At 34.6% G+C, this 16698-nt stretch overlaps 1 protein-coding gene across 2 annotated transcripts; it reads right to left on the reverse strand.

The window, feature by feature from the left end:
* Positions 1–2147: 2147 nt before the first annotated feature.
* Positions 2148–15095, reverse strand: LOC144973204 (ER lumen protein-retaining receptor 2). 2 transcript variants are annotated; one of them, XM_078915362.1, is made up of 5 exons: positions 14885–15074; positions 11689–11948; positions 9521–9773; positions 8944–8962; positions 2148–5205 (listed from the first exon to the last, which is right to left on the reverse strand). In XM_078915362.1, exons 1-5 carry the CDS (start codon positions 14973–14975, stop codon positions 5157–5159), a joined length of 672 nt encoding a protein of 223 aa, XP_078771488.1. In that variant the 5' UTR covers positions 14976–15074; the 3' UTR covers positions 2148–5156. The 2 variants fall into 2 exon arrangements, with proteins under 2 accessions (XP_078771488.1, XP_078771489.1); XM_078915363.1 differs by lacking the exon at positions 8944–8962 and having other exon boundaries at positions 14885–15095.
* Positions 15096–16698: the final 1603 nt, after the last annotated feature.

Raw genomic sequence — 16698 nt, forward strand, 5'->3', positions numbered from 1 at the left:
GATTATACTAAGTATTACCGCTTTTCTCTCTCTCTCTCTCTGTGTGTTTTTGTAATTTCCCGAAGTAGGGTTTTGATCCTGAAAAGTTTTTAGTATTTTGTTATTTTCTTTTTTTTTTTTGTTTGTTTGTTTGTTGTTGAAACGATTACATTAATTTTTGTGCATAGTCATAGTCCGTCGACATATCCGTATAAAACAAAACGCACGACTACACTCAAATTTTAACCAGATTTTTTCCATCTATGTCGAAACTGTGTAGAATATTAATAAGTTCACGGTTCACTGTATCAAAGACCTTGGTGTAGTCTATGAAGCAGATGTGCAGGTCTTTATTTTGTCACCTCCAATCTTCTTTCAATGAGATTTCTTAGAATGAAAATTAAGTTATATGTGCCCTTTCCTTCTCCGAACCTCGCCAGCCGGATATAACGTACCAACACACAAAACTATTTGCAACCTTAAACGTTTAGAGTCTGACTGATACAATTTAGTGAGAACTACTCATAAAAATGGCTGGTTAAAAACGATAACAAAGAGCTGAGTGACGCCAATTTCGTTCGATCTGTATTATTTTCCCATGTGCCCGAGCCAATGATTTTGACCACATTGCAAAACGAGCTCAAAATCCTACAAAACAGTGTTCACATTTTTCTAAATATCCAACATCACAGTCGGTCATTTTATTCAGCTTGACCCATGGGTATGTTTACAACTTTCATAAACAAAGCAGTGTGTTTACGTTTAAGAAAAATCCAATCGTTTTTGCATTTTAAAAGGAAGGCAAAGGGGGCTGAGTCAATAGGGAACAAAAGATTTCAAGATGCGTCTATTTTAACAGGCAATAGCAAAGGATCCAGCTATGAATGATACACTCAAAAATGTTTATATATTCAAAACTAATAACTAAAAAAGAACATAAACTAATAACTAAAAAAGAACATAACCGAGAGACGATTAACAGTACAGGGAAAAAAAATATCACCTCTCAAAATAGGATACTACAGTGCATTCTACTGTTTCCCTCTCAGGACCTGGGAGGTCGCAAAATCCCATCCAATATCTAATCGTCGAACAACAAATAATGTGATCTGTTTTGACTTTTAAGGGTTTTACGGCGCTTGCAACACATTTCAGTCATATTAGCGCCAGCAAAAGGGCAGAAAATGAGATAGTAAAAGGTTCTACAATTACAATTAAAGCACCCAAGATAAGTAAGACGAAGCGAAATGATTCAAATAAGAACAGGGGTAGATTCCAAGAGCATACTAGCAGAGTACATAGTTTGAGATCACCTAAATGTCTCATCCAGACACATGCATGTGATCCCACTAAGAGGAATACACTCAAATGTTTACAGAACATAATATATATGTAAAACAAAAAAAATTATACAATGCATAGAGACGATTTACAAGACAAAAAAAAATGATCTCCCAAAACTAATTACACATTTGACTGTTTCCCTCCCAGCCACGGCCAGGAGAAAACCAAGTACTGTAATCTCATTCTAAGACCAAGACAGAAAGCATGTTGGAAAACCGATATAGCGGGATAGAAGACACAGTATGTGTCTTCTTTCCACCATGAAAGATCAGGAACCCCAACCAGAAATCAAGTGATCGATGATTCGGCTGGATGAAAAACACAGATCGCTCCCATTCTCATAAAGAAAAAAATAAACCCAAAATTTCCAAGCTCCCCCCCCCCCCCCCAAAAAAAAAACAAAAAAAAAAAAAACACCAAAATAAAAACAAACAAAACAACCAAACAAAAAAAACTAAAAACCCAAAAGGTCACAGTAAAGTATCCCAGTGGGTAAAAATAAGTAACTCCATGAGAGACAATGGATATCCAAGAAAATTGAGGAGAAATACCAGTGGCTCCACTCAACTCCCGCCACCAGAAGATGCGAATAAGGTGGGACAGTTTAAAAAATAAAGATCTGTTATTACAAAGTTAAAAGTTTTATTATTTCAGTTCAATACTTTTTAAAGACAAAAATAAATTTAGTTTAGAGCAGAAAAAAAAGGAAAGAAAATAGAAGGAAACATTAAAAAATATAGAAAAGAAGTCGCTCCAAAGAGCACTTTATCCCTCAGCCTTTGCCAGGAGGCATGTTCAAAAAGAAAAAGTTCTTACAAGCAATATTATTCATAAATCTTGTTTAATGAATGCTTCCGCATTTCATCAACGTGTTATGCAATTTATTTGAATGGTAATAGTATAGGATAACACATGATCTCAAAGGATTAGCAACGATACACATTATCATACAATGTTATAACAATGTTGACACTCATAACCATCTAATCATTGTGTTAGTTGAATTGTCATTTGAAAGCATGAGAGCACAGTTAAATCATTTATACCAAATTCAACACATTCAGTTCTGTTGGAATAAAAACAATGCAGTTTCCTTATCAGAGTGTTTAAAAGATAAGATTTAAAGAAAAAAACAAGAAAAAAAAAAAAAAGAAAAAAAAAGAAGAAAAAAAAGAAAAAAAAAAAAAGAGAGATACTTTGTATCGGATAAAAAAAAATATAATTAACCATAATTTATGATAAAGAATAAATGCAATTGTTTTCAACAAAGCTTTTACACAGTCTTTAGAAAACAAGATAAAATAAAATAAAATACCAATTAAAGTCTCCTCCTTCTTAAGTAACTGAGACAGTCAACACACATGCCAAAACATAACAATCAACCATGCAAACTGATGAAAACATTTCAGCAAACTGTCATGCCATCCGGTACGTTAAATCACTTTCTGTTACGAATTGTGACACAACATGCAGGCATACTCACAATAGATTTATTAACATTAAAAAAAAAATATATAAATATATATTCATTGAAACATTGCTATAATTGTTAATAATTGACTCAATCATATCAAATGTCTCTTACATTTCACCACAATTGCTTTATTTCTTTCACTACAATTGCTTTATTTCGGAGATGAAAATAGATAAATAGTACTTGGAATTAATCCGCAGCTCCGAAATACCAGTATTCCTTAAATTATTAACACCAAAGTAATTACCAACAAATCAGCCAGATTGCGATAAATTTAAACATTATTCCTTGTCACAACACAAAGTAAAGTGAATGTGTTCATGCACAATTCAAACAACATGCCAACCAATCATCAGCAACCACTCCCAAGGCTTTAGAATACACTACTTCAAACATACCAGGTGGAGACCAAAGAATATAAAATCATACAATGACACCGTTAAAAAGTATTTACACCTGTATTATGTTCGGTGTAATACTAAGCAACATGCAGATTTCATCAACACTTGAACATTGAAATAAAAGTAAAACAAAACTATATACACAATTGGAATTATATACACACCATGATCTAGAAGTACCTCATGAGAAAATTTATAAGAAAAAAAAACAAATCCATAAAAATGAAATATCAAAACTTAAGTAAAAGCAAAACCCTTACCCCTAAATGAAATTGTTGGGAAAAATTGACAAAGACAATGACTCCTGGAAAGGACATTTTCTGTGCATACTTTATTATCGAAAATCAAAAAGACATTTCCCATATCACATGGGATTAAAAAATAGAAAACATGCATCAGCGATGTGAAAAAAAAATATTACTGTTTACTGATATTCAAATATTGGCTGTATGTTCACAAAAGATAAATAATCCCAAGTTAAAAAAAAAAAAAAGTCATAGATGGATATGAGGAAAGAAAGAAAAAAACAAAAACAAAAAAACCTCGGTGATTGCGCAGAAAAAAAATAAATCTCTAAACAGTAAATGATACAGAGACAATCTGCTCTAAAAAATTATACATATCAACTAAAATGGACCACATTCAGAAGGACATGCTAACATTTGAAAGGGGTTGGTTCGTCCATATATTTGATGGGATTTCTCTTGTCTAGAGCTATTCTGCCCCAAAAGTCTAATCAGCCAGATAATAAAGAAATATAAAGATCACTTACCAAATGCTTAGGTAATTTATATGTAATAAATATCAGCCAGGAAAATGTGAAAATTTAGATAACTTCCCACTATGACGTGTTAAATTCACGCTCTTCATTTCAATTTTTTCTTTCTTTTTAAACCTCCCTAAAAAACTGATTGTTAACAACATGATATAGGACAATGAATGAACCCAACATCCTAACATTTGCACCATAATCATGAAATTCAATTGCCTCACATACAAAATAAAACAATTCAACAATTAACAGATACGACTCTTATTTAAGACTTATTACATGAATGTGTAATTAATTTTAAAAATTACACCTTATCTTTGGAGCACCATTTCATATGAATGGAGATGTAAAATCCAGTGATGGAAAATCTTAAGTGAGCGCATGACAACAATATAAGAGGAATCATTAATATTTTACCAAAATCAAAATTCATATTGTCAACGCTTTGGCAGTTAGGTATGAAATTTCATAAAGAAGAATATTTGCATCATTGTCATTGACTTAACCACAACATTTTAAGCACAAAATTGAAATCAAACTTTGCGTGTAATACGCCATTTTGGTCACTAATGCCTATAGTTGGTAAGGTAAATCATATTTCAAGGGTAAAACTAGCCAGGACAATATTGGAATTTCAGCGAGCCTCTCCTGTAAAACAAATAATTTCTTGTGCCCTTTCCCTCAATTCACTACTAGCATAAAAGCTAATTGTCTTTTCATCCGACCAACACATCAACACAAAATATCAACCTCCATTTTAGCACGAAACCTAAAAATTACAGTCTCACTAAAGTACATAAAGTACTTATGTCTTCATTTATTGATTATTTTTTTCAAATACAAGGTCTTTCAACATCTGCCCAAAAGTTAAGAAAAATGTGATCTCGCTTGGAACTATAAATTAATGACTCTTTTCTAGCACATGGAGGTACTGATCTAGTTTAAAAATTAAAATAATCATACAACCAAAGTAATACTCTTATGACTGAACTTACTTATCCACTCAATGACTCCCCCTCCCCCCTTTTATTATATCTCTCACACACCCCTATACACACTTGCATTGCACTGTCACCAAATACAATGATCTTTAAACACACAAGAGGGAAAATAATCAGATGTTGTCAAAGATGCGCTCCATGTTCCATTTGTACCATGAGATGATGACTGCAGCAGAATCACATTTTCAACAATTCCAAGTTATGCCGGTAAGCTCATCTTTTTCCCTTTCAACACTGCAATAAAATATTTAAAGAAAAGTGAGTGAAAACGAAGAAAGAATCTAAATGAAGCAAAAAAATATCTGTTAAGTACCAAAAAAAAACCCAGGAGATGTTGACTCAAAAAGTTTCTGACAATCATGCGATCACGACTCATCCACCTGTTAATTGACAATTGCTGGAAGAAATTACATTGAGCTTGTATAAAAACTCCTTTATAGTCACCTATTTATGCAAGGTCACTAATATCTTTTAATACTGGAGAACAAAAAAAACCCCACAAAAAACACTCCCCCCCCCCCAAAAAAAAAAATAAATCCAAACAAAACCAAACCCAAAAAACAATCTTTCAAAACTAGACAAAAGTAACACCTTAACTCTCAATTTTAGAATAAGCCATTTCGCCTCAAAAACCACTAAAATCAATGTGTAACATATGAAAGATTGCAACTGTAATGGCTTAATTTTAACTATGCCTTCAAACATAAAAGGAATGAATATTATAATAACCAGCTGAAGAAATTATCTATGCCGCCCATAATTACATAAAAATCTAAGGCCTGACTAGGTTTAGAATCAATATTTTAGTTTTCGTTTAAAAAAAAAAAAAAAAAATTTCTAGACTCGGACAGTATAAGTATTTTCCAATTGATAAACCAATTAAAATAGTGCTTTTGTCTTTTGGTTATTATCATTAGCAATGATAAAACAACTCAGATAACATAAAAAAGGGTAACTCAGACACAAAATGTAGACATCTTGGTAAGACAATACCACCCAAATTTCAGTGTCTTTGAGTCTTTAAATGAAAGAAAAAGAAAAGAGAAGGCACGTCTAGTTGACAACACATTGTTAACCAATACTGATGTTTGTTTAAAAAACACAGTATGTGCTATTTGGTTAACGTTGCATATACTATGTTTATAAAAACGACAGAATATGTATAGAGTCCAAATATATCATGAAACTTAAGAGTAAAAATATTTAAGAAAAAGATGGCCCCAAAAGATCTTGCATGCTGCACATTTGTATCCAACGGAAAATAAATTACATTGTAAAACCCACTCAATTCACTTTCAATGATGAAAATAAAACTAAAACTTCCAGAGATAAATGAAAGGAAAACAAAGTAAAACAAAACTAAAAGCTACAAAAGCAAAACCACATTATTCAGTTATGCTTGGGATGTTGCCGAATATATTTTTCTGGGTTCACTTCAGCAATTGGTCAGCTGCTCGATAAAAGTATTACATTTTTCTGCTCTGTATTTTAAATTCCAAAACTGCCAAACAAACATAAAAATTCAAATTTTCAAGTATATTAACTTACGCAACCAAACAGATGTTTGACTCTTGTTAGATTTTAACAATAAATGCAATTACCAATTCTTTCAGGTCCAAAATTTTAAAGATTAAGAGATGCAGCCATAAAAATAAATAAAGCCAAATAAAGAAGAATAAAAAGTTTGTGAGAAAGAAACAAAATAAACAAGATAGCGGAACGTATTCTAAATAATATAACCACTTTGGTGAAAGTTACATCCCTTGGACTGCAATCTCTCCTCAAAATACTTTAATCAAGTCTCTGGATCAATTTAATAATATTGGTATAATTTATATTTAGGGAAGGAACGCACATGAAATTGACAAAACCATCACTTCAGTACATGCTGCCAGCTCTCTTAGTTTTTGAGGAATGATTAATTTCATAAAGTAAACAAAACTTCAATGGGGCCACTGTTGCCATGACAAGTACTGCAATGAACACTGTAGCACAATTATTCAGCTTTGGGTATTGGTAAGGTTTGAACAAGTTGTTTTGATAAATAATAAGCAATACTATCTTAGTATGCGCTCCCCTCCCTAAATGTTAATAAAAACAAGAATACTGAAATATCGTGCTGATGACATAAATGCTAGCAAAGAAGATATGTAAGAAATTGAAGCTAAACAACAGAAAAATTTGTCTGGGACAAATTTAAAATATCTGGGACAGGCCTGGACAACCTTTTTTGTATTGCAGACTAGACTGAATACATTGAACATAAATGAAAGATAGAATTAGAACCAAACACTTATCATGGATAGCCTCTCTCATTCATCCAAACCCCATCAAACCATCCACAGATTTATGTAGTATTCAAAGGAACATTCACTTATTACAAATCGAACACATTTGTAATGTGCTTTGAATAAGTGTCTTGGATATTAAACTGCAGCAAAGCTGAAACTTTTCTATATTTCCCCCATGATTCCATGTTTCCGTAAAATGTGACTCCACTAGCTGACAAAAAGTTATTGATGTTTCAGTCGGCAGATAGCCTTTCCAGGTAAATATTTGGCACTCGCTTATCAATAAAGAATGCCATAAAACCGATCATCTGCCAGTCCAGTTTTCAGAAATGTTATTCGAAAATAATACATGTTAAATGCGTAGTGATAACTTTCCGTGTTTGGAAAATATAGCCTATGAATCATAATTTCACTGTTAATATAATATTTCCAACAGACAACATGAATCTGCTATCATTAAAATAAACAATGGATGATCATTTGCTGGTAATGAAATAAAATTGAGAAGCTAATTTCAAATTCTGAATTTTGAACTCGAACAATAAAGTCAAAGAGATGTAAACTTTCCGTTCAGATTTTAAAATTTCAAAACTTACCCTGCTAACGTTTATCCAAAAGGTTGCATGCGTTATCAAGGTACAATAAGTAAATATATTGGAAAAAGCAGGGAACCGTGTCAAATACTTTAATGCTCGAGTCAGTCGTGAACATTGATGCAGAAAGGATAGGGTCATTGAGTTGATTAAACACAAGAATGGGATTGATATTTCCAAAAATACTTTTCTCTAAAGAGCAGAAACTGCAAAGAATCGCACCCCAACACAACCATCTTAAAAATATTATTGCTCAAAATCGTCACAAGGTCGAACAAGACAGACAAAAGACTGGGCAGATATTGTGATACACTATCAAAAATTAGAAAGATATTTCGAACACAAATATTTTTTCTCCATTTACAAACAAACAGATTTTATATTTTTGTTCACAGGCAAGGATAGCTTTAAAATGTTATGTTTGTGGGCTGCCTTCAGGTTGTCCAAACCTATCAGATATGTTTTGGCCCATTTAGACGTACACTTTTCGTACGCAGTCGGACAAATTTTTCACAAATTGTGGATAATTGACCAAAACTCATGAAACACGAGCGTGTAAACAAGGAATTTCAATCTCGTCAGACAGATGTGCGCCCAACCTCCTGATATCATGAACTGCCTGATATTTTCCTGTCGTCATGTTGATGGATCATCGCGGGCAATGAGTTTTCATTAAGTCCCTCTTAGTTCAAACCAAGGAAAGGAGTCTCTCTTTACAGAGTGAGTGAAGTTCACTCATTAATTTGTGCTGTGTGGTTGTATGTGGCGGTGGTGAGTATGTTTGTGTGTTGTCCCAGATCCGAAGCAGAGCAATTATCAGTAAGTCTACGCCTAAATGGCACTTCTCTCGTCGACATCTGCCGATTCGCGGTGTGGGTCACTGCATCAAATCCATGTTCGTCGGACTGTGCACGAAAAGTCTGTACTTCTAAATGGGCCACTAATTTTTAAAAAAAACAACAACAAATATGATACAATACAGCTAAGTACTGACATTACAGTATAACTAACCCTTGCGAGACGCCAGAGTTAAAAAATAGCATTAAGTAAGCTTATCTTCACATCTAAATTTTTTAAAAATTCATTACCGAATATTGTAAGCTGTAACTGTAAAATGAGAGACAAGTCAAAAAGTTCTAATGTGATGTGTGGCGTTTAACCTTTCAAGCCACTTTGTATTTAGAGTACATGGAAAGTCTTTAAAACTCTAAAACAGAGAGAGAAAACAAAAAATAATGGTGTCTTTACTGGACTTTTAAACTTGAGCCTGCCACACCGACAAAAATAACAAATTTAATAAAAGAAAATAACGTACAGTTACAGAACTATTTCGTAGAGTATGTGTTGTAGTTGTTGTTTTTTGGTACTCCGTATGCTATTCTTATAAGATGATGTCAACTTGTGGCCGTCACCAGATTCAAGTGAAAACTTGAAAATGATGCACCATATACCATATTTTTCAATTGTCATTTAAAATGTTTATCAACATTTTAAAAATAATAAAAAATGTGCTCATATCGAATCGGGGAAATATATCTGTAACGGGAGTTAGGAAAAAGGGCAACCGGATCAGGAATTTCCCGATCCAATCTGGAGGATTGGCATATCCCTATATTATAAAATAATTTTTTAAAAGCAAGGAAAAAGACTAGAATTGTTGCTTACCTTTGGTTATGTACAGGTAGAAAAAGTCACAGTACAGGATGGTCTGGACGCATCCAGCAACAACAGCTATCAAATCAAAAAACCCATCAAAATAGTAACGGTAGATCCAGTTGAAGATGTAGAGTCCTCTATAAGACCCAAGAGCAAACAAATAGTGAGATGTGATTGTTTCAGCCTCTCCCGTCTTGCTCATCATAAACAGCTGGGGTAAAATGGCAACCGACTCCAAGTAGATGGAGAAAGTCCACAAGATCTGTCAGAAAAAAAAAAAAAAAAATGAATTGGAAGCACAGATTGCTCATCTTAACGTGTTATAAAATGCCATCAGCTTCACAATTCTAATATTTGCACACACACAGATGTATATAAATAATAAAGAGAGAGAGAGAGAGAGAGAGAGAGAGAGAGAGAGAGAGAGAGAGAGAGAGAGAGAGAGAGAGAGAGAGAGAGAGATTATGAATTGTGTTTCAAAAAGTAATAATATTGACAATGATCTTACAAAGAAGACTCAAGATCAAACAGCATAATAGGGACTATAAGAAAGGTAATTTTAACCATATTAGCATTCTATAAGCCACGGATGTAAAACAAAGCATTCTATTGCGAGTCAAACAGCACTATCTTTAAAAATATTGTACTAGCACTTGGTGTCCCGTTGCCAAATATGTTAAGCATAAATTGCCCATTAGATGAAATAAATATTGTGAATGTAAATATGTGCCATCAAAATAAGACATTTATTCCATGTATTAACCTACCATTCAGGCATGGTCGTGTCTGCTTACTGATTGAACGAGAGAAATATACATGAATTTTTGTACATTATGACTATAAAAAGAGAGAACCCCCCCCCCCCCCCAACCCAAAACAAAAAACAAAAACCAACCATCTTTTCACAATCTTTGTGACCATACAATGCAATTATCATTTGTATCTCAAAATGACTTCCTGACTTAATGTCCTCTACATGCAACGTTGTCAAGTCATTGCACATTTCACTTTTTTACTTTAGCATGAAAGCTTTCCAAAAACTTCTCTAATTTGTGAGGAAAATCTGAGGTTTTCCAGATTTGTATCTACATTTAATTGTTTTAAAGACTTAAGTACAGTGAACTTTACAAAAAGAAATGCACGTCAATCTAAAACTATCATGTCTCTGGCTGAACAATAACTGATTCAAAGTTCAATGAGTATTTTTGCGAAGGAAAATCAGCTCACCACATGCAACGAGTACTTCAGAGAATTTTGTCATGTTTGGTTTTATTTCAATTTTTTAAAAAAATGTTTTTAAAAACCCCACAACCCCCCCCCCCAAAAAAAAAAATAAAATCTAGAGCTTTTATATAGTTCATTATCCATTAAACAAGCTCAAACTGCTTTACAAAGGGTCACAAACCAACAAACATAGTAAACATGTAGGATGAGAAATTATTCTTTCGAAAAAGACATGCTGTTAACAAACAGGTACACATTTTATACCCAAGTGTAAGTGAGAGAATATCAATAAAGAGCCTTTTTTGAGGACTAAACTTTGTGCCATCCAGAGTGAGACCTACTGTACGAAGGCGAGTGCCATGCCACTAGATAACAAGGCTATACAAATTAATACAATCCTTTCTTCAACTTCACTGTTCTAAAGTGTGTATGTGTGCCAGTATCTTGCAAGTTCTTGCTGACAGTTTTGGCAAGATTATTACAATCAAATAAAGGGGTGTACAGATACATTCTGCTGATAATGTGTAATCTTATGTGTAAGGCTTCAACACATGCCCGGGGTAGGTTCAACCCCGTAAATCTTTTGACTGTTTTCTTGCAACTTGTCATTGCAGCCTTATTTTTTTTAAAAATTTGACAACACATCAGTTTTCTCGTTAAAAGGTAAAACCCTTTGAATTTAGTAAATTGACTTTGCAGATAATAAAAATGGTGTGAACTAAGATGACAATGTAAAGATGCAAACTTATTTGACAATCAATGTACTGACAGCCAATTTTTCATTAAATTCTCAGTGTCAACAATACTGAGCAGTAATCAATTAATAAAAGTGCATAGAATCCACTTTTATCTGACATTTCTGTGATTCATTTTAATCCCCTTTCTGCAAATGGGAATACTAACCTAAAATACTAAATAAAAATAATACACCACAATACATTCCTAAGACTTACTTCCATTGGGCTGAACTCATGATTAACAAGGAAAGCCAGTCCACCAACAGGGACAACAAGAAATTCCATTCGGAAAGTGTCGTGGTTGGAGTCATAGGTCGCTTTGAACTTGAAGTACATGAGATACACAGTGAAAATAGATGAAGCAATGAAAAACACTTTCATTATGGAGTTGTAAGGCGAGATAAATGATGTGAACAGATCCAGGTAACGGGTTGCAAATACTAGAGCAAACAGAATCTGACTTTTGCCTGATATACCTGAAATACATAAATGTGAAATCTACATTAGCACGATTTATACCAAAGCCTAATAAAAATTTCATAAAGAAATTCTAAATAATGATGATTTATTAAGACAAAAAAAAAAGGATCATTTAAATCTAAGTTAATGTTATTCTGTGCAAATCATTATATAAAATATCAATATCTGAATGAAACTATGGGGAACATCAATGACAACAGCAACAACCAAAACTTTGTGAAAATTATTTAATTTGTCGCATTAAAAACATAGTTGCTTTTAACGTTTAAAGTATAGTAACTAAACTTGTCCACTCTCTATAAGAATAAGGGTCTCCAACAGTTCACAAACAGTCAGTCACCTCATTAACAATTGATCTAAGATTCTATGCAACGCACAGTCTTGCAAAAAGAGGACAGAGGATAGGGTTGCTCTCAGTCTTCACCAAGAGCCTTAATATCCATTTATTTAAACAATAGATAATGGACATCTGTTATCGACCATGTAGGCAAATATTTATTAGTGCATGGCATTGCTACAAGAGGACAGAGACTTTCTGAGAACATTATTTTATCTGACAAGGTCTTTATTACCGAATGATAAGTCGTGCCACAGCAGCGGCCATATTCAATAGGCTGTCTTTATAGCCAGACATGTTTTCCAATAAAGAAAAACAATTTTGCCAGACACCTGTCTAAGCGTGAAAAAATCCAAATAATATGAATAAAATGCCAGTGGTAATTTGTGTCTCAAATCAGTTAATATCAAGTGATATTTAACACAAGATGAAAGTGAATAGTGCTCAAATACCAAATCCAGCTTTTTAAAAAAGCAAATGGATCAACGAAACGTACGTTTGTTTTGTTTTTTGTTTTTAAGGGTTTTACGGCGCTTGCAACACATTAAGGTCATATCAGCGCCAGTAAAAAGGAAGAAAATGGGAAAGTAAAAAGTTAGAATTACAATTATTCTAGAATTACAATTAAAGCACACAAGAAAACCTAAGACAAAGGGGAATTGGTTCAAATAGGGAACAGATGTAGATTCCAAGAGCACACCGTCAAAGTACTTAGTTTGAGATCACCAATAAGTCTCATCCGGACACAAGCTATCCCATGCTAAGACAAAGACAGAATGGAAGTTGGAAAACAGATACAGGGGGATAGAAGACACAATAAGTACCTCCCTGCCCACTATGGGAGGTCAGGAACCCCACACAGAAACGTACGTTTCTGAAAAGGTCAAACTGGCAATTCTGTCTTTTTTTTTTCAACCAGCAAGAAACTTGTTGACAGCAAATTGGTTCATAGTTCACTAGCCATTAAAATTTCAATAAGTACCTGTTAACTTTATTGATCTTCTTTTGTTTATATAATTTGTTAATTCTGACCAAAATCTTGGGGATATTGATGATGGTCGGGGATTTGTTTATTTCGCCGACAAATCCCTAGGTCTAGGCGTTGTTCGCCCTAAAACCGACCACACCTACTATTTTCCTGTCTTCCTCATTATACCAAACAACACAATCTATTATGACACTTCCATAAAAGTAGATCCAACAACATACTATCTGAATCAGATATGAAAATAACTATCAAAACAAGGAAGCAAAGCTGGTGGAAAATTATCTAGCTCATCTATGAGTTCTAAGATACACAGGTATCGGTATGGATAGATAGCTCAGTAGGTTAGACTATTATTATTTATCGTTATCACCACCATCATCATGACCAGTATTATTATTATAGTATTCATCATCATCATCATCATATACATTATAAATTATAAATAACATTTCCACTATTAATTATTATTATTATCACCATCATCATCATCATCATTATTATTATCATTAAAATTTAAAAAATGTTTTGTTTTGTGACTTAAAAAAAAAAGCATTTGATTGTCCTCAGAATGTTTTTGTTTTAATCATTTATCTATATACTTTTTGAGATAGTGTGGACGAATATTACAAATTGCAACATTCTATAGATTGGAATCAAAAGAGAGAGAGAAAAAAAGCTAAAAGAAAAAAAAAAGGGGGTTGGGTGAATGGGACATTTATCATTTTGCAACGCTCTGAAAGAAGACAATTCCCCCCCCCCCCAAATGTGGCAGAACCAGGATCCGAACACACATGTCGATCCCAACAAGCCTCCTACAGTAGACGATTTAACCATTCGGCCATGACATACTTATGAATGTTGACGCATATCATATATACATAGTAACCTACTATCCAGACTTGATTTATTGTTGGGTAATTTTATGCTTTTGATATTTTATTAACCTTACTTATTTCTATGTGCATTGCCACATTCTGGAATGTGTATAACTGTCTAAAAGTAAGTAAAAAAGCAGTGATTCAAAACAGTGTGTATAATCGTCCATTGTTATCGCCAGTATCTGCAATAACCATTCATCGTTATTGGCACACAAGTGTCTACAGGCTATACTATACAGCGTAGTATAGATCTAATTGACTTCATACTGTAGTCAGTATATTAGATAGAAGTAGAAGAGTTGAGCGACCCTTGGTATGCTTAAGTGTGTATAAGAAACCCCTCACAAAACAAAATCGGCTAGCCTAATGCATTGTATAACTCAATGGTATCCTCGGTAAATCAAACGAAAAGTGTGTGTGCATGCATTTTCACCGATTCACTGACACTGCACTGCTGTCGTCTGCTGTCATCCCAGCCAGCCAAAGGCAAGTTTGCTCTAACCAGTCTTCATCAACGGTCTTAATTTAAACCGTAGATCATGGACATCTGTTATCATGAAGGCAAATTTTAATTATTGCACGGCATAACACAGTTTGCCAAAAATTTGCACGAACCACGGATCAGATGGGGTAGAAGAGAGTATGTATGAGTATGAACAAGGTGAGTGAAGACGAAGACAGCAGACACCGGCACTTTTGTTTTTACTAAGAATGGCAAGGAATACAAACCTGCACACGATCTAGACTTCCACATTTTGAGCATCAAAAGAATAATAGCAGCAAGGTGGGACATGTCCCCGATAAGCCGAAAAATATTCATGGTTGCTTGAAATCGTTTGTTTGGCCCAGAAAGCTTTTCACAACAAACGGTACGTGTAACTGGTTGATAACCAACTCAACCCTTTTTGCGGACGTGGACGTGGCCAACGCAGGGTTGCCAGATTATTTTTCAACAAAATGCCAGGGGAAGACTCAAAAAATGCCAAAACACTCAAAAAAAATGCCAAAGTCTGTTGACTCCCACCCCCACTAAGAAAACTACAAGATATGAAGTGAATAGAAAAGTGCCAGAAGACAATAGAGAATAAAAATTTTTTCGCGGCGGTGGTGGGGTTTGAACCTGCGACCTTATTGGTACGACAACTCCGCCTGGCAGGTGAGAGCGTGGCTCTACCGTGTGAGCTATCCACGAACACAAAAATATTCGTTTCAAACTCAAAGTCATTACTAGATCCCTCTCTCACCCACTTCTTGAGATCGCCGATTCGTTCGTACACCACCATCGCGAATAATTTTGACCAGCAGTTAAGCTTAATAGCCAATATTCTCAACACAAACATATAACATAGAAACGATTGAGACATTGAGTATGCTCCGGTGTATGGGGTGAATTTTAATTCAGAAAAGTGAGTGGAGCAGGCACTTATGTTGGTAACAACAAGATATGAAGTGAATAGAAAAGTGCCAGAAGACAATAGAGAATAAAAATTTTTTCGCGGCGGTGGTGGGGTTTGAACCTGCGACCTTATTGGTACGACAACTCCGCCTGGCAGGTGAGAGCGTGGCTCTACCGTGTGAGCTATCCACGAACACAAAAATATTCGTTTCAAACTCAAAGTCATTACTAGATCCCTCTCTCACCCACTTCTTGAGATCGCCGATTCGTTCGTACACCACCATCGCGAATAATTTTGACCAGCAGTTAAGCTTAATAGCCAATATTCTCAACACAAACATATAACATAGAAACGATTGAGACATTGAGTATGCTCCGGTGTATGGGGTGAATTTTAATTCAGAAAAGTGAGTGGAGCAGGCACTTATGTTGGTAACAACAAGATATGAAGTGAATAGAAAAGTGCCAGAAGACAATAGAGAATAAAAATTTTTTGAAGTGGGTGAGAGAGGGATCTAGTAATGACTTTGAGTTTGAAACGAATATTTTTGTGTTCGTGGATAGCTCACACGGTAGAGCCACGCTCTCACCTGCCAGGCGGAGTTGTCGTACCAATAAGGTCGCAGGTTCAAACCCCACCACCGCCGCGAAAAAATTTTTATTCTCTATTGTCTTCTGGCACTTTTCTATTCACTTCATATCTTGTTGTTACCAACATAAGTGCCTGCTCCACTCACTTTTCTGAATTAAAATTCACCCCATACACCGGAGCATACTCAATGTCTCAATCGTTTCTATGTTATATGTTTGTGTTGAGAATATTGGCTATTAAGCTTAACTGCTGGTCAAAATTATTCGCGATGGTGGTGTACGAACGAATCGGCGATCTCAAGAAGTGGGTGAGAGAGGGATCTAGTAATGACTTTGAGTTTGAAACGAATATTTTTGTGTTCGTGGATAGCTCACACGGTAGAGCCACGCTCTCACCTGCCAGGCGGAGTTGTCGTACCAATAAGGTCGCAGGTTCAAACCCCACCACCGCCGCGAAAAAATTTTTATTCTCTATTGTCTTCTGGCACTTTTCTATTCACTTCATATCTTGTTGTTACCAACATAAGTGCCTGCTCCACTCACTTTTCTGAAGTAA

The sequence above is a fragment of the Berghia stephanieae genome, chromosome 5 (genome assembly GCF_034508935.2).
Source record: "Berghia stephanieae isolate SIO BIC M18660-M18661 chromosome 5, UCSD_Bste_1.3, whole genome shotgun sequence".
Lineage (NCBI taxonomy): Eukaryota > Metazoa > Mollusca > Gastropoda > Nudibranchia > Aeolidiidae > Berghia > Berghia stephanieae.